The 22,839-nt window shown below is 48.1% G+C and overlaps 1 protein-coding gene and 1 non-coding gene across 4 annotated transcripts in view; one reads left to right on the top strand and one right to left on the bottom strand.

Moving 5' to 3' along the window:
- KIAA0556 (KIAA0556 ortholog) overlaps positions 1-22,839 on the top strand; it is a 230,123-nt gene that overhangs the window by 174,155 nt on the left and 33,129 nt on the right. For all 3 annotated transcript variants that reach the window (XM_027526515.1, XM_027526514.1, XM_027526513.1), the window contains one exon: positions 9,025-9,892. In XM_027526515.1, coding sequence (XP_027382316.1) covers positions 9,025-9,892 — 868 coding nt within the window. The remainder of the gene's footprint in view (positions 1-9,024; positions 9,893-22,839) is intronic.
- On the bottom strand, positions 3,740-3,812 carry TRNAG-UCC. The gene has a single exon. It is a non-coding gene; the product is annotated as a tRNA-Gly (tRNA).

The raw sequence follows: 22,839 nt of genomic DNA, 5'->3' as shown, positions 1-22,839 counted from the left end.
TTACATGTATTGTGCACTTTATTTCTATTATTATTAACATCAGCTCCACCTCAGATCATCAGGCATTAGATCCCAGAGGTGGCGGACCCCGGCAGTGGACCCTCCCTGGCATCCAGCAAGTGGGCCTAGCCAACGCTCTGCTCCAAATGATTTCCTTCCGGCTTTGCTGCCTGTGCCCAGGGCCAGGTATCAGTCTCTAGGCAAAGTGTGTTGTGAGCACAAGAGCCCCCGCCTCTGCTAGGCTTGTTGTCATGATGAAACCAATCCGCCATCAATCTTCCCTGAGCAATTCGTGTGCTCATTGGAAGAGACATGTCATTCGACCCCAGGGCCAAGGAGGGATGTGGCCTTACCGAGTCAATTCAATCACTTAGATCAAAATGATATTAATATTGTTGGGTTCAAATGCATTACAGTCCCAGCGTGATTGGTTCTGGGCAGCTGGAAAGAAGGGTAAAGCCCTTTTTTGGACAAGAAATGGTGCTCCCCTCCACCACGTGCCAGTCACAGAGTTTCAGTGTCCTTTTGAAAATGCATTGCAAAAGGGGTTTGAGGCAGCGTCAACAAAGGGCATAGCAATAACTCTAGTTAAACGAGGAAGAAAATGTGAGCACCAAGGGACAAGTACACACACACACAAGTACACACACACACACACACACACACACAAATGATTCTCGAGGGTAAGGTCATCCGCAGAATGGAATTTCACCTGGAATTCTTGGAAGCCAAGGCAAAGGAGGAAATAGGACTAGAGCCCTCTGGTTGGAAGGAGGAAGCAGGCTCGTTCTTTAGCAGCAAGAGAATTTTCCCCTGGATTTATTCCCAAAGGCACCCTTCATCCAGAGCTTCACTGCGGGGGTGCCGACGAGTACAGACCTGCAAAATCTCAACCCCGTCTTCCCCACGCCTCAGAAGTGTATCTCAGATGGCTTCCGACCACGTGCTTGAGCTGTGACGGTTGCATCAATATGTACATAAATACGTAGGAAAAGTCTGCAAGGACGGGAGCATGGGCATGCCCCCCCACCCCCGCCAGCACCCACTTCGATTGCCTCTGGGGAGTGAGGAGGAGTCAGGATGGGAGTGTGAGACTCTTGGTCCATGAGGACTAATTGAAAAATAGAAGTAGGAGCTTAGAGTGCACCCAAAGCAAGTGATTCTGCCAGCGGCCAGGCAGGCACAACCGAGACCAAGGCCTTCTCCAGGTCTGGCTTGACCCAGAGAGAGATGGCAGTAGGAGATTGGGGTGCCAGTGAGAGTGGCTCTCTGTGCACCAGCTGTGTGACCTCAGGGAAGGCTGAGCCTCAGTTTCTTCATCTATCAATGGGCCCTAATGTCCACCCTGGAGTTGTTTGAAGGACAGCATGGGACAATGTGTGTGGCCTTTCATGTTTCACACTTGGCATCCCCAGATGCTGTTCCCCACCCAGGATCCCACCCTGGTGTTGCTTGGGTCAGATTCACCTACAGATATGGCTTGTTTGATCTGGAGGGTGTTGGAACTTTGGCAGATTTAAACACCATCAGGCAGGGGGTGTGAGCCTCTCAGTTCCCCAGGACCCCCACCACTCCCGCTGGCCTCAAACCTAACCTTCTCTCTCCTACCTGTCCAGTCCTGTGAGCACTGGTGGTCCCAGCCTGCCCCAGCCTGCCACCCCTCTCTATTCCCACTCAGCCAGGCTTCTTTTTATTTCATGTATTTATTTGGCTGCCTTGGGTCTTAGCTGTGACATGCAGGATCCTCACTGCCTCACTTTTGTTGTGGCCCACAGGCTCCCTAGTTGCGGCCATCAGCTCAGTAGTTGCAACACACAGGCTTAGTTTTGACATGCAAGAGCTTAGCTCCCCAACCAGGGACTGAACCCACGTCCCCTGCATTGCAAGGTGGATTCATAACCCTTGGACCACCAAGGAAGTCCCTCGGCCAGGCTTCTTGGAGAGAGCTGAGATCAGGAGGGGCTCTAGATGGTGCGCAGATGGTCAGCGAGCCCATTGTGGAGACCAGGCATCTCCTGATGGGATCCAGGATACCCACCTCGTGACTGTGGGACTGAAAAGCGTGCTCCCCACCCCCTCCCCCCACCTCTTTCAGTGACAGCGTGTCTTCTCCAGATGTTTGCACGGCGGTAATTTTGCAGAAGTACTCACTGGAAGCTGCCCGGGCTGTCCTTCTCCAGTAGCTATTTCCTGATTAATTCACAGCACGCGCTTGCTCTGCGCCTCCGCTAAACAGAGAACACATCCATATAAACGTGTAAAAGGGTGCTCTGAGAATCGACTTTTCTGACAGGCAGCAAATAGCAGCCTGCCATCCCACAACTGGACGATTGAAGCCGGGTTCCTGTTGTCTAACGGTTCTCATCCCAAATTGCTCCGGAAACCTTCAGAACAGTAGCTCAGTGAGCTACGAATTTAGTTAGAGCTTCCCTGCCCGGCTTTCAGGAAGGCAAAAGGGGGGGAAATGAGTCTACATGGACACATCTGGGAGTCTCCGATCTCACATCCCAAGAGTAGATCAGAAGGCAAAGCAAGACGGAACACGGTCTGGGGTTGAAACCAACAGGCTGCCATTTTTCTGATCAGGTTTGTTCTCTGAGGATTGTTAGCAGCGCTATCCGGGGAGAAGAGTGGCTGTGTTGATTCGTTTGTAATTCCAAAATGATGGCCGAGCAAAAACTGTGTGCCAGGTGCTTGCTGGGCCCTTGGATGAGACTGGTAGCACCTCTGCTGTCTCAGAGCTGGTTTATTTATTTTTTAATTGTGGTCTTCGTTGCGGCGAGGGCTTTTCTCCAGTTGTGGCAAGCAGGGGCTCCTCTCTAGTTGTGGTGGCTTCTGTCGTTGTGGTCAGTGGGCTCAAGGGTGTGTGGGCTTCAGGAGTTGCAGCTCTCAGGCTCTAAAGCACAGACTCCGTAGTTGTAGCATACGGGCTTAGTTGCTTCACGATATGTGGGGTCTTCCTGGGTCAGGGATTGAGCCCATGTCTCCTGCATTGGCAGGCGGATTCTTTACCACTGAGCCACCAGGGAAGCCCTGGAGCTTAAGTTTGAGTGTGTGTGGCATGCTCAGTCATGGCCAACTCTTTGCAACCCCATGGACTGTTTGGCACCAGGCTCCTCTGCCCATGGGATTTCCCAGGCAAGAATACTGGAGTGAGTTGCCATTTCCTCCTGCAAGGATCTTCCTGACCTAGGGATCAAGCTCGGTCTCCTGGCTTGCAGGCAGATTTTTTTTTTTACCACTTGAGCCATCAGGGCAACCCTAACTTTGAGTGGGGGAGACAATAAATAAATTAGAAAGCTGATGAACAAGACCATGTCACAGACAGGAAGAAAATAATACAGGACCATGGGCTAGAAAGGGGATTGGATGGGGTGGGGCCTGCTTTAGGGAGAGCAGCAACATCTCTTTGAAGACAAGGAGGAGCCAGCCTTGCAGGTCTCTGGGACAGAATGTGCCAGACAGTTGCCCAGGTCCCGAGGTGGCCTTGAGCTCCACAGAATCACGGAGCAGCAATTGGAGTCGTGTGTTGGGAGGAGGAAAGGAAGGGGAGAGAGAGGTCATCATGGGACCAGATCACACAGGCTATGTTGACTCCTGAAGGGAGCTGGCATTTATTCTCAGAGTGATAGGAAATCGTGGCGTGGTTTTAAGCAGCGGCTGCCATGATCTGATTTGTTTTTGTCGTTGCTGTTTTGTTCTGTTTTCTGGACATACCACACAGCCTGTGGAATCCTAGATCCCTGACCAGGAATTGAACCCGGGACCCCTGCAGTGGAAGTGCAGAGTCCTAACCACTGGACCACTACGGAATCCCCTAGTGATTTAAGTTGCTTTTTAAGAAGGACTGGCTGCAGAAAATGAAATGTGTGTGCTGGGGTGGGTTGGGGGCGGGTGTGTGACAGTGCAGAGTGGAAACACAGAGACCAATTAGGAGGCTACAGTTGTTGTCTCTGGGAGAGATGGTGGTGGCCCGGGCTAGGAGGCAGTGGCCACCCGGGAAGAAGAGGTCAGATTAGGGAGGGCTTTGGGAGGTGGAGCCATGGGAGCTTCTGATGGATTGGATGTGTGTGTGAAAGAGCAAGAGGGCTCAAGGACTCCTAGGTCTGGGGCAGTTGGTTGAATGAAGGAACCATTTTTAAGATGGATGAAGATGAGGTTTGGGAAAAGTAAACTGATCTTTCTGTTCGGGGCATGTTAAGGTTTGAGATGCTTGTTAGATATGCAGGAGGAGTAGTCACGTGGTCACTGGGGTCGGATAGAGAGGCCAGAATTGGAGATTAGAACAGTCAGGAGTCCAGTGTCCAAACAGCACTGTTTACATTAGCCAAGACACGGAAGCAACCTACATGTCCATTGACAGAGACTGGATTTAAAAATATATATATATATATCAGATCAGATCAGTTGCTCAGTCGTGTCCGACTCTTTGCGACCCCATGAATCGCAGCACGCCAGGCCTCCCTGTCCCTCACCAACTCCTGGAGTTCACTCAGACTCATGTCCATCAAGTCAGTGATGCCATCCAGCCATCTTATCCTCTGTTGTCCCCTTCTCCTCTTGCCCCCAATCCCTCCCAGCATCAGAGTCTTTTCCAATGAGTCAACTCTTTGCATGAGGTGGCCAAAGTACTGGAGTTTCAGCTTTATCATCATTCCTTCCAAAGAAATCCCAGGGCTGATCTCCTTTAGGATGGACTGGTTGGATCTCCTTGCAGTCCAAGGGACTCTCAAGAGTCTTCAACACCACAGTTCAAAAGCATCAATTCTTCAGCGCTCAGCCTTCTTCACAGTCCAACTCTCACATCCATATATATATATGTCATATATATATCAAATGATATATATGTCATATACACACACACACACACACAATGGCAACCCACTCCAGTGTTCTTACCTGAATAATTCCATGAACAGAGGAGCCTGACAGGCTACAGTCCATGGGGTCACAGGAGTCTGACACGACTTAGCAACTAAACCACCACACTCACAAGGGAATACTACTCAGCCATAAAAAGAATGAAATAATGCTGTTTGCAGCCATATGGATGGACTTAGAGATTATCATACTAAGTGAAGTGAAACCTTTGTTGTGCTTTACTCGCTTAGTCATGACTGACTCTTTTGTGATCCCATGGGCTGTAGCGCCCAGGCTCCTCTGTCCATGGGATTTTCTGGGCAAAATTATTGGAGTGGATTGCCATTTCCTCCTCCAAGGGATCTTCCCAACTCAGCGATCGAACCCATGTCTCCACGTCTCCTGCAGTGCAGGCGGATTCTTTATTGCTGAGCCACTGGGGAAGCCCAAAGTAAAGTCAAGAGAAAGACAAACATCATATGGTATCACTTACGTGGAATCTAAAAAGTGATACAAATGCATTTATTCATCAAACAGAAACAGACTGATGAACATAGAGAACAAACTTGTGGTTACCAAAGGGGAAAGGGAGTGGGAAAGGATGAATTAGGAGTTTGGGATTAACAGGTACAAACTGCTATATATAACATGGATAAACAACAAGGACCCACTGTATAGCACAGAGAACTATATTTACTATTTTGCAATAAAACATAATGCAAAAGAATCTGGAAAAGATATATACATATATAAGTGAATCACTTTGCTGTACACCTGAAACCAATACAACGTTGTAAATCAACTATACTCCAGTAAGATAAATTAAGTAGTTGGGAGTCACCAACGCGAGGATGAAATTTAGGGCCTTGGGCCTGAGTGGGACCACCTAGTGAGACAACACAGGAAAATCAGGAGGCCGGGACCTGCCCAGCCAGTCAAGGAGCAGCAGGGAGCCTGGGCTGCTGTGAGAACAGGAAGCAGGGGGATGACCTAAGGACTGAGAACTTCCCAGTGTGTCTGGTCACCTGCTGGACCCTAAGACGGGTTGTCCAAACCAGGGCACCCTTGGGAGTGGAAGGAGGGCCCTGTGAGTGATAGACCAGGACAAGAATCAATCGGAATCATCCAGACAACAAGGATGATTGTTATCATCCCAGTTACTGGCAGCCTTGGCAGGGTGGGTTCATGCGGAGGGGAGGAGGCAAAGGCTGACTGAGGGAGGTGCAGCCTCCCAGAGTCTGCTGTGAAGGTGGATGGACAGACAGACTGTGGGGTACCCCAGAATAGACTGCTGCTCCTCAGCAATAAGAAGGTATAAAACTCTTCACGTTGGCAACATGGATGAATCTCGGAGATATTATGCTGGGGGAAAGAAACCAGACCCCCAGGCCCCATGGAGGTCATAGTGTGTGAGTCCTTTTGTATAAAAATTCTAGAAAATGCAAACTAATCTGTAGTGACAGAAGGCTGGTGGGTGGTTGCCTAGGGGTGGGGTGGGAGGGATTACGAAGGGGTATGAGGAAGCCTTCAGGTAATGATCGTGGCTGTATATGTGTTAAAACTCAAGTTGTATTTGTTGTTCAGCTGCTAAGTTGTGTCCGACTCTTCGCGACCCCATGGACTGCAGTGCTCCAGGCTTCCCTGTCCTTCACTATCTCCCGGATCTTGCTGAAACTTATGTCTATGAAGTCGATGAAGCCATCCAACCATCTCATCCTCTGTTGCCCCTTCTCCTCCTGCCCTTTGTCTTTCCCGGCATCCGGGTCTTTTCCAGTGAGTCAGCTCTTCGCATCAGGTGGCCAAAGTATTGGAGCTTCAGCTTCAGCATCAGTCCTTCCAATGAATATTCAGGGTTGGTTTCCTTTAGGATTGACTGGTTTGGTCTCCTTGCTGCCTAAGTTGTATGCTTTACTATTTATTTTTAATTGAAGTATAGTTGATTTACAGTGTTGTTTTAGTTTCAGATGTAAAGCACAGTGGTTCAAATATATATATATACATATATACATATAAAAGATTATATATGTTATACCCTTTTACAGATTCTTTTCACTTATAGGTTATTACAAAATATTGAATGTAGTCCTCTGTGCTTTAAGTAGATCCTTGTTGGTTATCTATTTTATATATAGTTGTGTGTATGTGCTAATCTCAAGCTCTGAATTTATCCTTCCATCGCTCCTTTCCCATTTGGTAAATGTAAGTTTGTCTTCTCTGTCTATGGGTCTGTTTCTGTTTTGCAAATAAGTTCATGTGTTCTTTTTTTTAGATTCCACATGTAGGTGATATCATATGATATTTGTCTTTCTCTGTCTTACTTCACTTTGTATAATATTCTCTAGGTTCATCCATGTTGCTGCAAATGGCATTACTTCATTCTTTTTTTATGACTAATATTCCATTATATATATACTTCTAGCACATCTTCTTTATCCGTTAAGTTGTACACTTTAAATATATCCAGTTTACTGTATGAGGTAGGTATTACATTCCTCAAGAAAGCTGTTTATTAAAACTGTTTTTGTGTAAAAAAGAATGACCAAATAGGGCAGTAGTAGAAGGTGTGGTTCGATTTTAAGTGTGAAGCGTTGTTGCCTGATGTGGGGCACACGTGTGAGGAGAGGGGGAGAGAGAAGACCAGGCAGGGACCCTCTTGTGAAGGTCATTTTGTGTCATGCTGAAAGTGAAAGTCGCTCAGTTGTGTCTGACTCTTTGCGACCCATGGACTATACAGTCCACGGAATTCTCCAGGCCAGAATGCTGGAGTGGGTAGCCTTTCCCTTCTCCGGGTGATCTTCCCAACCCAGGATCGAACCCAGGTCTCCCGCACTTCAGGTGGTTACCAGGGGTTCAGAGTTCATCTCACGTGCCTGTCATCCTTCAGCTTCTGTGTGCAAAGAAACCATCCAGATTATCCGTCACAAGTGAAGTGCCCACACTGCATCCTCTGGGCTCCCCTCTGATTGCAGCCACAGTGAGTTGAGACAGTTTCTGGGCATGCCAACTGGGCACCACCCCCAGTGCCTCCAGGCTCTCAGCCTTGCTGCTTGGGTCCTTTCCCCAAAGCCACCAGAGGGCTCAGCCTGTGGACGTGGCGGGGCATCAGTGCCCCCTGGGGCAGCCGTCAACCGCAGGGAAGGGGGTCAGTGGATAAATGTCCAACCCCCCACCTTTGGAGGGACATTTCTGAGATTCTTTCTGCAGGTTGCTTACAGTGTCCTAGCTGGAGGGAGCCCCAGTTGCCCACAGCAGTGACCAGCCCGAAAACCTTTTTGCAGTCTCACCTGCCCTACCTGACTCTCCCTCAAAGGAGCAGCTGCCCATAAGCTACCTGCACTCAAATCCTTGTCTCAGGCTCTGCTTTCAGAGCCCCCAAAATACGGCCCCCCTGGGACCTAGGACGCCTGCATTTCATGTGCCTGCCCAGCTTTTCTGGTGCAGGAGGCCCAGAACCCATACTTTAAGGAACTATAGGCGGCAAAAACACATGAAGGATTTCACAAAGGGATGTGATGGGGCCAGATCCAGCTCTTGTAGGAAATTAACTCTGGTGGCAATGTGAAGCTGAGGATGAAGGAGCAAGAGACAGGAAGCAGGCAGACCAATTAGCAGGCTATTACCCGTGTCCCAGCAGGAGGTAATGATGACGAAGATGGCAACAGAGGAGCCTCTTTGTGAAAGGCCTTTGATTTATAGCGTATGGAACCCTTTGCACCGAAATGAGATAGAGCCTGATTTAATAGACCTAGTGCTGTGGTCTCAGAAAGCTCACGTTTTTAGCATCCCACATTTCTCTTTTTCATCTGCTACTTTTTTTTTTTTTTGGCTTCACTGGGTTTTCATTGATGCACTGTGGACTTTCTCTAGTTGTGGCAAGTGGGGGTGACTCTCTAGTTGTGGTGCGTGGGCTTCTCATTGCAGTGGCTTCCCTTGATGCAGAGCACAGGCTCTAGGCAGACAGGCTTCAGTCATTGTCCACATGGCTTAGTTGCCCCACCATATATGGAATTGTCCCAGATTGGGGATCAAACCCGTGACCCCGGCACTGGCAGGCAGCATCTTAAACAGTGGACCACCAGGGCAGTCCCTCATCAGCTGCTTTCAAAACTTGATACATCAGTGCAATGCCACGCACCTTCATTTTGTGAAATTTTATCTTTTTAGGACTTTGACATTGGGGCTAAGAACGTGAAGCTTTATGTCAACAAAAAACTCATCTTTGACGGCAAGTTAGACAAAGGAGGTGGGGAGGCCCCACAGAGCATCCTGGTGGGGCTGCAGGATGAGAGGATGGAAGAGAGCGATGCTGCCCTCTTGGAAGAAAGCAGAGGTGTCCGCAAGACGCCCGGAACCGAGGGGGACGAGGAACTCCGTGCCAGTCACTCGCAGCCAGCTGGAGCAGGAGAGGATGTGAAGGTTTCTTCACAAGGAAATTTATTTGTTGGAAGGATGAATTCTCCTGACAGCGTGAAAGACAGTTTGTCCCAGTTAGAGGAGGAGCTCAGCAATTTAGCCGCCCCATCCTCGACAGGGGGCGAGCCCAGGGGTCCTCCCCACTGCCCCTCTGTGGAGTGCCCTCCTCCTCCTGACCAGGAGCTCTCACTGCTCCAACAGCTGGAAAACCTCACGGGCAGAAAAGTCTCTGAGCCACCAGGGAAAACCCCATCCTGGTTACAACCTTCTCCCGCGGGGAAAGGCAGGAAGCCGGGAGGCCCGAAGTTGAAACCCCTCTGGCTGAGTCCAGAGAAGCCGCTGGACTGGAGAGACGAGCTTCCGTCAGACGATGTCATGGGCGAGGGGCCTGGAGGGTCCAAGGCCAGGGATAAAGGCTCCAGACGTGAGCAAGGGCGGGTGAACAGCTGGAATGTCATCACCGCTGAGAGAGCTCAGAGGACGACCCCCAAAGTCCACGGTGATGACTTTGACATCTTTAACCAGCCCCCCCACAGGGAGCAGCCTGCCAGTGGGAGGAGGGGCCTGAGGAGGGATGCTCTCAGCCTCAGTCATGGTGACAGCCAGCCAGCCAGCAGAGGTAAGTTCCAGAACCCGTCTGACTCACTGGGTCTATCTCACTGGAGCCAGGGGCGCTAACTGGCATGAAGCTGTATTACTTCCTGGACCTCAGTTCCCCCACCTGCAAAACAGGAAGGTTCTTGTCAACCGAGGGTCACAGATTCCCTGTCTCAGGGCCACAGGGGTAGTAGCAGTGAGTGAAGAGGGTAAGGCACACTTTGCCTGTGAAACCCACAGGTGTGTTTGTCACTGGCTCCAAGATACATTCCTTTGTCCATTTTTCTTGCCGACCGTGGCTTTTCCAATCTAGTCTGTTATCTAACCTCTGATAGAGACTTTTGGTCTCTAATTACCTCACTTTATTCTTAACTGTACTGTTAGGAAAATAATGCAAGTGTGATGATAAATAGCAATTGATTCTTGCCTGGGAGTTGGAAGGACTATAGGGAGTGGTGAGGACTGTGGCAAACTGGAGAGCACAGACCCATATAAAGGGGGCTTTTTGGCATTCAGAAATAGAAGCCCAGGGCTTCCCTGGTGGTCCAGTGGTTGAGAATCTGCCTTGTCATGCAAGGGACATGGGTTCGATTCCTGGTCAGGGAACTAAGATCCCACATGACACAGAGCAACAGGCCCATGGGCTACAACGAAAGATCTCACATAATACAACTAAGACTGAAGGCAGCCAAATAAATAAATATTAAAAGAAAAAGAAATACAAGGCCCTTGGGCCAGATCTCCCTTTTCCTTTTATCAAGATAAATCAAAATTGTAGAATATTCTTATTTTTCAACATTGACCACTGATAGAGATTATTTTTAAAACCACTGTTTGGGTCCAAACAAACAAAAAAAATCCACATCTGGTAGCAGGATTCACCTGTTTTGTGAACTTTGCAATAGATTATCTCTAAGAGATCTGAAAGGAGATGGGTTTGCACTGAATATTTGCACTCAGATTTGGCTACCAGGACAAAATGTCGCAGAGCAACACGAGTCAAACCACTTGAATTCAGACTCAGCTACTTGTAGACCTGAGACTTCTCGCCTGGGTCCTGTAGAGCTGGACACTTCCACTTTCTGAGCCTCAGCATCTTCATTTGTGAAATGGGAATGAACCCCCACAACTGGCCCTCCCCGCACAGCATTGTGAGAAATGAATGAGATGATGGCTTCAAAATAGTGACCAGAGCCTGGCATGTGGAACGTGCTCCAGAAGCGGGGGCCATTATTTCAACCCTAACTTCTATATCCTTTATTGTCCACAAAGCTCCTGGACCTACCTACACAGGGTTCACCTCGAGATCCTCTGGGTTTATCCCCACTCTGTACCACACAGAAGCACAAGCCTGAAATCAAACGTTTATCCTGGTTCCCCACTGCCAGCCCAAACTGTGGGCAAGTTCTGAAATCCCTCTGAGCCTCCATTTCCTCATGTGGAAGGAGGCAGATAATACCCAACTCATGGTGGGCTAGAAACTGGGAGGATCAAATGCGATCATACAGGGGCAGCATTTGGCACTGAATCTGGCACATAAGAACACCCAGCAGATGTTCGATGCTGCTGTTTATTATTGTTGTTGTCAGCAGCGGCGGCAGCATCCACACTCTGTGATGCAGCAGCAGCAGCATGGGATGGTGGTTTAGCTATATGCAAAGCCCATGCATATACTTTTAGTGAATTACATTAGCACCCACACCATTCTTGTCTAGTGGACAGACCCCAAAGGTCTGCATTTAGCCAGAGTTACACTTAGAAATGTGGAGAGTTTGTGGTCTCTTTCAGACTCTCGATGTCACTTGGGGCAGAGCAGTTCCCTCAGATTCTTGAGTACCTTTCCATGGTGAGAGATGGCTCCCTTCTCCCAGACAGAGCTTCTGTTTCTGACTCCCCAGCCTTACAGACTGTGCTGCCCGCCCCACCAAGACTTAACCCTGAGACTGTGTATCAGAGAGGAGAGCAGAGTGGAAGAAAAGGACTCTTTAGGGGCAGAGGCCATATGTTATTTGTGTTGGGATCCCTAGGACCTCGGGTTTCCTAGGTAGCACTAAAGGTAAAGAACCCACCTGCCAATGCAGGAGGCATAATGAGACTGGGGTTCAATCCCTGGGTCGAGAAGATCCCCTGGAGGAGGGCATGGCAATACACTCTGGTATTCTTGCCTGGAGAATCACATGGACAGAGGAGCTTGGTGAGCTCTTCTCCAGGGTGTCATAAAGAGTTGGACACGACTGAAACAACTTAGCACACACACACCCCGGGACCCAGGTGCCTGACTCATGGTGGGTCTCCTGCAGTGTGTGGGAGGAATGATGAAAAGAAAGAACTGCAATGGCTAGATGCATGGCATGTTTGCAGTAAACCAGGCTGGGCATCTAGGCATATTACTCAAACAGGCTCATTTAATTCTCATACCAGCCCCATTTTACAGATAAAGAAAATGTGGAGATCTCCCTGGTGGTCCAGTGGTTAAGAATCCACCCACCAACGCAGAGGACATGGGTTCAATCCCTGCTCTGGGAAGGTTCCACATGTCACAGGGCAACTGAGCCTGTGCACCAAAACTACTAGAGCCTGCGAGTCGAAACAAGAGAAGTCACTGCAATGAGAAGCCCCACCCTGCAACCAGAGAGTATCCCTCATTTGCCGTTAACTAGAGAAAGCCCATGCACAGCAATGAAGACCCAGTGCAGCCAAAAATAAATTAATGAGTTAAAAAAAGAAAATGTAAGGTCAGAAAGCAGGGTAAGGTGGAAGGTTCAAAATGGTGGCATACGAAGAACCCACTCACTTCCTCCCATGGACGCAACAGAACTACAATTGCATGTGAAATAATTCCCCCTGAAAAGGACCTGAAAGCTGGATGAACAAAGTCTCCACAGGAAAGGGTAAAAGGACAACATCAAGGTGGGTAAGGGAGGCAGAGAGATGATCTCATTAAGGAAAAAAACACACCCCAGCCATGACAGTCTGCAGATGCGAGGATTACACAGGTACTGTTACTTTCTCTGGGGATTAAGGAATTTGAGCATTAGGCACCCCGATTCTTGGATCCTGCACATGAGAGATGAGCCCCCAAAACATCTGGCTTTAAAAACCAATGAAGAATACACCCCAAACTATGGAACTGCAGAGAACGGAAAGCTAGCTTTTAAAGGGCTCACTCACAGATTCACTCAACCTGAAAACCAGCACAAAAACGCTGGGTTAAAAAGTGCATGGGCCATAGGTGAATGGGACCCACGTATTAACCTCAGAGCATCTGCTGGACCCATTTTGGATGCTCCCTGGGAACTGAGAAACCGGAGGGAGCCATCTTTGCAATTTCAGGCCACTTTGCTGATCCCAGTGCCTGTGGGTGTCACTTTGGAATTCTCCCTCTAGTCTGAGCACCAGTAAGCACACCCCACTTAGAACTCTACCCACCCCTATACCTCAGCCAGGCCTCACAGCTGACTAGGTGATAAAGCCGGCCCACTAGAACCCAGCAGCCATCGGGCCAGCATTGCTGTCTTTCCAGGGGTTAGCCCTGTCTCCAGTGCATAGCAGCACCCATGACCCCGCCACAACAAGAGCGTGCATGCAACCCATAAGGGGATACCCCTTGAGCACCTGGCTCTGGTTGCCAGGCAGAATTGCATTTCTGAGCCCTGCAGGATATCTCTTACATAAGGCCACTCCTTCAAGGCCAAGAGAGGTAGCCGATTTACCTAACATCTAGAAACAAACACTGAGAATTAGGCAACATGAGGAAACAGCAATATATTGCTATTGAAAGAACAAGACAAAACTACCAAAAAAGAACTAAACAAAACAAAGATAATAATCTACCTGGTAAAAAGTTCAAAATAATGGTCAGATGATGCTCACAGAAATTGGAAGAAGAATGGACAAACCCAGTGAGAACTTCAACAAAGAGGTAGAAAATGTAAGAAATTATCAAACAGAAAGTATCACTGAACCAAGAAATACACCAGAGGGATTCAATAGCATATTGGATGAGATAGAAGAACAAATCAGCAGGTTGGAAGACACAGCAATAGAACTCACCCAGGGACAGAGCAGTGTAAGAAAAAAAGAATGTTAAAAAATAAAGATATTTTAAGGGAGCTTTGGAACATCAAGAAGAATAACATTCATATTATAGGCTCCCAGAGGAAGAGAAAGGGCATGAAAAATTATTTGAAGGAAAAGTGGCTGAAAACTTCCCTGGGGAAGGAAACAGACATCCAGATCCAGGAAGCCCAGAGAACTCTGAATAAGAGGAACCCGAATAGACACATACTAGCCTGTACACCGCAACCACTGTGCCTGTACTCCAGTGCCCTCGAGCCACAACCACTGAGCCCATGTTCCCTAGAGCCTGTGCTGGCAACAAGAGACGCTGCTGCAGTGAGAAGTCCCTACGCTGCAACTGGAGAAAGCCTGTGCACAGCAACATAAATAAATAGAATTTTTCAAGGAAAGAAAGAAATATGACATACCAAAATCTGTGAGATATAGTAAAAGTGGTTCCAGGAGGGAAGTTCGTGGCACTAAAGGTTTGCCTCAAGAAATAAAAAACCCCAATAAACAACCTAACGTTACACCTAAAGGAACTAGAAAAAGAAGAACAAATGAAGCCCAAAATTAGTAGATGAAGGAAATAATAAAGATCAGAGCAGAAATAAATGAAGTAGAGACTAAAATTAATAGAAAAAAAATTAGTGAAACTAAGAGCTGATTCTTTGAAAAGACAAATGAAGTTGGGAAACCTTTAGCTAGACTAACCAAGAAAAAAAAAAAGAGAGAAAGAGCTCAAATAAATAAAATCAGAAATGAAAGAGAAGTTACAAGGAATACCACAGAGATACAAAAGATCATAAGAGACTACTATGAACAGTTAGACACATAAATTGGACAACCTAGAAGAAATGAACAAATTCCTAGAAACAAACAATCTTCTAAGACTGAATCATGAAGAAATAAAAGAGTTAAACAGACCAATTACTAGTAAGAAGATTGAAACAGTAATCAAAAATCTTCCAACAAACAAAATCCCAGGACGAGGTAACTTCACTGGTGAAATCTATAAAACTTTCAAAGAAGATTTAATATCTAGTCTTCTCAAACACTTTAAAAAAACTGAAGAGGAGGGAAAACTTCGAAACATTTTATGAAGTCAGCATTATCCTGATAGCAAAACTAGACAAGTACGCCACAAAAGAAAAGAAGGAAGGAAGAAAGAAAATTACAGGCCAGTATCACTGTTGAATATACATGCAGAAATTCTCAACAAAATATCCACAAACCGAATCCAACAGTACATTAAAAGGCTCACACACCATGAGTAAGTGGGGTTTTGTGGATCACAACAAACTGTGGAAAATTCTTAAAGAGATGGGAATACCAGACCACCTTACCTGCCTCCTGAGAAATCTGTATGCAGGTCAAGAAGCAACAGTTAGAACTGGACGTGGAACAACAGACTGGTTTCAAATAGGGAAAGGAGTATGTCAAGGCTGTATATTGTCACCCTGCTTATTTAACTTATATGAGAGCCCAGAAATAAACCCAAGCCTATATGGACTATTAATCAATGGCAAAGGAGTAAAGATATAGAATGGAGAAAGGACGGTCTCTCCAATAAATAATGTTGGGAAAACTGGACAGCCACATGCAAAAGGATAGAACTAGACCACTATATTAAACCATACCCAAAAATTAACTCAAAATGGATTAAAGACCTGATTATAAGACCTGAAACCATAAAATTCCTAGAAGAAAATACAGGCAGTAATCTCAACGACACCAGCCTTAGAGGTGTTTTTGTGGCTCTGACTCCAAAGACAAGAGAAACAAAAGCAAAAATAAATAAACGGGACTACATCAATCAACAAAGCAAAGGAGACCATCATCAAAATGCAAAGGCAGCCTGTTGATGGGAAATGATATCTGCACATCATGTATGTTTTAAGGGGCTAATATCCAGAATATACAAAGGACGCATGCAACTCGACAACTCGACAACAAAAAACAGGTTTAAAAGTGGGAAGAGGGCCTAAATAGACATTTTTCCAAAGAAGACATACAGATAACCAACAAGTACATGGAAAGGTGCTCAGTGTCACTAATTATCAGGGAACTGCAAATCAAAACCACAAGGAGATACCTCCTCATACCCGTTAGGACGGCTACTGTCGACAAGAGATAACGAATGTTGGAGAGGATGTGGAGAAAAGGGAATTCTTGTATACTGTTGGTGAGACTGTAAATTGGTACAGCCACTATGGCAAACAGTATGGAGATTCCTTAAAATATTAAGAGTAGACTGCTATATGACCCAGCTACGCCACTTCTGGGTACTTATCTGAAGAACATGAAAACAGTAATTTGAAAAGCTATTCGCACCCCCATGTTCATTGCAACATTATTTACAAGAGACAAGATACGGGAAAAAAAACCTAAGTGTCTGTTGATGAATGAATAAAGATGCGATATGGTACATGTATGCATGGAGTGATATATGTACAATGTAATGTACATGAGTGGACCTTGAGGGTATTATGCTAAGTGAAATAAGTCAGAAAGAGAAAGACAAATACTGATGTCTTCACTCATATGTAGACTCTAATAAACAGAATAAAATAAGAACAAATTCACAGATATGGAAAGCAGGCTAGTGGTTACCAGAGTGGAAGGTGTTTAGAGTGTGGGTGAAGTGGATGAAGGAGGTCAATTTTATGGTAACAGATGGGAGCTAGATTTATGGTGGTGATCACTTTTTAGTGTATACAGATATTGAACAACCATGCTATACACCTGAAAGTTATATGATTATAAAAAGAAAAGAAAACATGAGGTTTAAGTAATTTTCCCCAGGTCACACAACCAATAAGGGTTGGAGCAGGATTTAAGGCCAGGCAGCCCTGCTGGCTTCAGCAGTGGCTCAGCGGTAAAGAACCTGCCTGCAATGCCGGAGATGCCGGACACTCGGGTTCCATCCCTGGGTCAGGAAGATCCCTTGGAGGAGGGCATGGCAACCCACTCCAGTATTCTTGGTGGAAAAATTCCATGGACAGAGGAGCCTGGCGGGCTACAGTCCATGGGGCACAGAGTCAGACATGACTGAAGCGACTGAACATCACACACAGCCTGGCTCCAACATCCATGCTTCGTGCTACTACCCTTCAGCGCCCTGCTTGCTCTGCTGTCATCAGCCACCTGCCCCCAGAAGCCTTAGGCAATTCCAAGCCTTCCTGGCAAACAGACCTAGAGAACCGCTGGGAGTTATGAGGTGATGGGCATTTTTGTAACTTGTCCACGATCCGAAGACTTTGTCTCACTTTAATTTCCTTCCAGGCATTTCACTGCTTGGCTCAACACACATTAAGAACTGAGCTCTTGAGATTTCATGCTTGTTAAGCTGGTCGTGCTAAAAAGGAGAGTTGCTTAGAAATTTTAAATTACTCATTACATAGAGCCAAATCCCACAGCCATGCCCTTCAGGAAAGGTTCGGGTCGAGCCCTCCAGCAGTGCTTGTAGAATGAATGACTGCCCAAGTTCCTCCCTGGGGTTGGAATCCTGCTGTCATCATAAGACATAGCCTGGAAATCCTTTTGTCCAACAAAGTATCTCATTGTAAGCACATCTACATTTTGGAAATGTCTTTATCTGGGCTCAGTTAGCTACAGGTGAATGAAATCTCAGCAGTCCAGTTTGAGCATAAGGGGGTGTTATTTGAGAAGCCTCTCGCCCTGCAAAGACAGGATGCATCACATGGGATTGAAAGGAGGAGCCAGAAAGCCAGCAGGCACCAAGGATGCTTCTCCTGAACTCTCCAGGGCTGCTGGGCCCTCCCTCTGCTTCTCTGCAGGTCCATTTCCCCTCACTGTTCCTCCTGAGATCAGTTTTTTCAACTCTGTGCAAATAGCAGGAAGTGGCCTTGCAGTCTCTTTCTCTGACATTAGTGAAGTGAAGTGAAATTTGCTCAGTCATGTCCGATTTGCAACCCCATGGACTATACAGTCCATGGAATTCTCCAGGCCAGAATACAGGAATGGATAGCCTTTCCCTTCTCCAGGGGATCTTCCCAACCCAGGGATCGAACCCAGGTCTCCCGCATTGCAGGTGGATTCCTTACCAGCTGAGCCACAAGGGAAACCCCAATCCCAAAGACACGGCAGAAGCTGATTGGTTGGCTTGGGTCAGATGTCCACTTCTTGTCCTATCAGCTATGGCTATTCACCTAGAATAAACGTGGCTCTGTTGCATCTCACTATGTGCTTTTTCACTTCCCCTTTTAGTAGCAATTAGTGCCTACCTCAGGGTTTCCCTCGTGGCTCAGCTGGTAAAGAATCCACCTGCAATGCCGGAGACCTGGGTTCGATCCCTGGGTTGGGAAGATCCCCTGGAGAAGGGAAAGCCTACCCACTCCAGTATTCTTGCTGGGAAAATCCCTTGGACAGAGGACACTGGAGGGCTACGCTCCGTGCAGTTGCAGAGAGTCGGACATGACTGAGCAACTAACACTTCATAGTGGTGCCAGTGGTTTTTATAAAGTGAAGTTCAGAACTTTGCCGTTCATATTAATCTCCACCAAGGAATAGTTTTGAATCTTCAGGCCCATCATCTCATATTGCTCCCTCCCAAACCGTGCTGACTGCAGATGAAAGCAGTAGCTTTCTGTTGTCCGTTCAGATCTGTGGGGAGGAATGTTGACGGACAGGACAAAGCACTGATCCCAGCAGTTGCCCGACTCCCAAGGATTAACAAGTCGCCTGTCCTACTGCAAACAGAGGGAAACTTGGCCCCAGCCTGCTGTCACATCTGAGAGGTCCAGGGCGAAGCCTACACCTCTCCACTTTTAAAACCCAGAGCGTGCCTCTCTAGGGGAGAGTGGGTCAGAAAGCAGACACGGGATGAAAGCCAAGTCCTGCCTTTCTCGCACACCCCAGCAGAGAAAGGCACGCTGAGTCCCTGACACACATGACTTTTGGTGCTTTCTCCTTCCGTGCCCTTGAAGACCAGCCCAGCCCATTCATTTCAGTCAGTGGAAATCAAATCACAATAAACTGAGGTGCTGACGATCCATATGGAAGTTCCTTGTGCCAGATGTTAAGCCTCACGCCTGGAAGCAAGGATGGGAGGGACTCCTGGGGTCTTGTTAATGACAGATGAGAAGTGGGGGGTGGTGAGGAGGTGCAGGAGGACTGACAGGCGGAGGGGGGAGTCCCTCGGCCTCCAGCCCTGAGCACAGTGGGGAACGTGATAGTGGTGCCAAGCCCCCGTCCCTTTACTGACATACACTTAGGAGCACGTCCAGGCACCGGTTCTGTGCCAGGCCCTGGGATGCAGCAGGGGAGAGGGCAGAGAAGGCCTCTCCCAGAAGGAGGGTGTCTAGAAGAGCCGGTGTAGTGGGTCTCTGGGGCAAGAGCGTTCCTGGCAAAAGGGCACCGTGAGGGCAAAGTCTCTGAGGCCAGGAGAGACTTGTGGGTGGAATGAAAGGCTGGCATGGCTGGAGTGGGATGCTCATGGAGAGAAGGGTGGGAGGTGAGGCTGGAGAAGTCAGCTGAGGTTGGGGGGTAGGTCACACTCAGGGCCCTGGGGGCACAGTGAGGAGTTAGATTTTCTTTATTTTCAGTATCGTAGTGAAAAGTGTTAGTTGCTCACTCGTGTCTGACTCTTTGAGACCCCATGGACTGTAGCCTGCCAGGCTCCTCTGTCCATTGAATTCTCCAGGCAAGAATAGTAAAGTGGGTTGCCTTTCCCTTCTCCAGGGGATCTTCCCGACCCAGGGATTGAAGCGGGATCTCCCACTTTGCAGGCAGATTCTGTACCATCTGAATCACCGGTATAATAGGGATAATGCCAATTAGAGGGTTTGATCAACTCCACTTTAGATATCTGGAGTTGGAAGTGACAGAGTGGACATGTCTGGATGTTCCAAGGGATCGTGGAAATTGGAACATGGTACCCCAGGGAGAGAGGCCAGAACTTGGCTTATGACAGTGAGCAGGGCTTGCATGGGAGCCAGGAGCTGGATGAAGGGAGTGTTGGGGGAGGACAGGAGGGGGCTGAGGCGGTCTTGTGCAGCCAGAGTTAGAGCACCGGGAGGAGCGGAGGGCGCTGTGGCACAGAGAGAGGTGCTGTCGGCAGGGGAGAGTGGAGAACCAGGAAGAGATGTCTCCTGAGCAGGTGGAGGGGGCACCTACCTTGCCCGGGACGTCAAGCAGGGACAGAGGACCGAGAAAGATCACGTGCTTGGAGTCATTGTGTACTTGGATAAAGTTGCTTCAGTGGAGGGGTGGTGGGAATTATAAGACTCTTAGGGATGCAAAGGACAGAAAACCACCAGGGGTTTGACTTCAGGCATGGCTGGAGTGTCATCAGGACTCTCCAGCTCTCAGTTCACATACACCCACTTCATTCTCAGCCACGCTTTCCCATCCCCACAATGTAGCCAATGGCCACTCCATCCCTCCATCCCACCAGCTCAGCATACATGCGTGTGTGCTAAGTCACTTCAGTCACGTCCGACTCTTTGCAACCCCATGGACTGTAGTCCACCAGGCTCCTCCATGGCATTCTCTGAGCAAGAATACTGGAGTGGGTTGCCATGCCCTCTTCCAGGGGACCTTCCCGACCCAGGGAAGGAACCTGGGTCTCTTGCGTCTCCTGCATCGGCAGGCCCATTCTTTACCACTAGTACCTCCTAGGAAGCAGCACCAATTTAAAGACAGCCTTATCCTTCCCCATAGTTCCTTTCATGAACCCAGCTTGGAAAGGTGCTGTCAGCATTCACCTAAACTGCATGGCCTAAAAGTCCAGGGTACCCAAAGAAAAATCGGGATTTTTGTTCCAACGAGAAGGAGAAGTGGAGCTTGGGTTGGCAAAACGCAACAGCTTTGCACAGAGGAGCCGGGTTACAGGGGGTAAAGAGAGGGTGGGGGTCATGAAGATGCAGTGTCTGCAATGAAAGGAGGGATAAAATAGGACAGCAGTTGGAGGGAGCCACAAGATCAGGTCAGCTTCCTTTTTCTTTCAGGTAGGAGAGATTTATGCATGTCTGCAGGCAGAGAGAGGGGAGATGCCAGTGGGGAAGGAGTGATTGAAGATTCTGGAGAGAGGAGATAATTGATGGAGTCAGGCCCCCTGGGAGACAGGCAGAAAATGGAGTACAGGGCACAGGACGAGATGAAAGGAGAGGAAACAGAATGCCAGGGTTGCCAGCTGCTGTTTCTCCAGAATGACACCCTTAGGTGTCGGTTAGCCATGGCTTGGCCCGGGGGGCCGGCCACTGCTGGATGCGCGTGCTGGGCTTTACTGTCCTACAAGGAGGAGGGCAGGGCCTTCGGAGCCACCCCCTGAGGGCCAGGCCCCTGTTCTCCACGTGCTCTGGACCTAAACTCGGCTCTTGGAATCAATTTCATCACAAATAGAAGTAAATTCCTTACCTTTTAGTATACCTGGGTCATTTGGCTTTTTTAATAGAGTTTTGTCCTTGATGATAAAAATAATACACATAGGGAACTTAGAAGAGAAGATGTCAAAGAAGAAAGTTCAAATCTTTCCTACTCCCCACCCAGGAATGATATTAACACGTTGGGACATGCTGCCCACACGAAAGGCTGCATCTGAAATAGCATATCTGGCTTTCCCGCCACCCCCCCCCCCCCCCGCCCCTCCACATAACATTCTTTCACAAGCCTTCCACCTGCCATTCGGCAGTCTTTGAAAAACTCTGTTAGGGTCATGTGATTGTGACAGCCTCCAGAGCAGACCCTAGGGTTGCTGACTCAGACGCCGCAGGCAGCCGCATCGCTTTGGGTCGGGTGAGTTTCTGAAGTGGAGATGACTTCCGGCAAAGGTTCTCCCACAACCAAGGAGTGTTCCCTTGATTTGCATGGTCGTCGCATTTTTAGAAAATCCAAAGTATATTGAAAAAATACTTGTCTCTTTGTAAAACAATGAAGTTCCAGACTCGGGTGACCACAAACAGTTTTTTTTTACCAACCTGAATGGTGCCTGAGACAGGAGACCAGAGTCTGTGCCTGGACCATTCCTAGTCTCATCCCTGGCTCCGCCCTTCAAGTATCAACAGGGCCAGCTGGCACCGAGACAGCCAAGAGCATCACACCACCCACCGGTGAAGAATCGGGGGGAGACATAGGGAATTTGGGGTCAACAGGTACACAATGCCATCTTTAAAAAACCAACAAGGACCTACTGTATAGCACAATGAACTCTCCTCAAAGTTATGTGGCAGCCTGTATGGGAGAGGAGTTTGGGGGAGGATGGATATGTGTATATTTATGGCTGAGTCCCTTTGGGGTTCATTTGGAACTATCACAACATTGTTAATTGGCTGTGTTGTTGTTTAATTGCTAAGTTGTGTCCAACTCTTTGCAACCCCATGGACAGTAGCCCACCAGGTTCCTCTGTCCATGGGATTTTCCAGGCAAGCATACTGGAGTGGGTTGCCATTTCCTTCTCCAAGGGATCTTCCCAACCCAGGGATTCAAACCTGTGTCTCCCGCATTGCAGGTGGATTCTTTACCACTGACCCTATGTTAATTGGCTATGTGTCCATGCTAAGTCAATTCAGTCGTATCTGACTCTTATCTCATGTCTGACTCATGTCTGACTGTAGCCGCCAGGCTCCTCTGTCCATGGGGATTCTCTAGGCAAGAATACTAGAGTGGGTTGCCATGCCGTCCTCCAAGCGATCTTCCTGACCCAGAGGTCGAACCCTCATCTGTTACATCTTCTGCATTGGTGGGTGGGTTCTTACCGCTAGCACCACCTGGGAATTGGCTATACTCCAATATAAAAAAGTTTTTAAAAAAATACCCACGGTTTCTAGAATATGCCCCTGAGGGTGACCCCACCCAGCTGAGAGCCACCAGATGAGACGATGTGTAAGGGTCCCCACTGCCTCCTGCACCACTAATGGAGTTTCACCCCTCCTGTGTCCTTCCTTCCAG

Source organism: Bos indicus x Bos taurus, chromosome 25 (genome assembly GCF_003369695.1).
Source record: "Bos indicus x Bos taurus breed Angus x Brahman F1 hybrid chromosome 25, Bos_hybrid_MaternalHap_v2.0, whole genome shotgun sequence".
NCBI classification, from domain to species: domain Eukaryota; kingdom Metazoa; phylum Chordata; class Mammalia; order Artiodactyla; family Bovidae; genus Bos; species Bos indicus x Bos taurus.
Note: the sequence above shows the minus strand (reverse complement) of the source record. Positions and strands in the feature narration are given on the sequence as shown.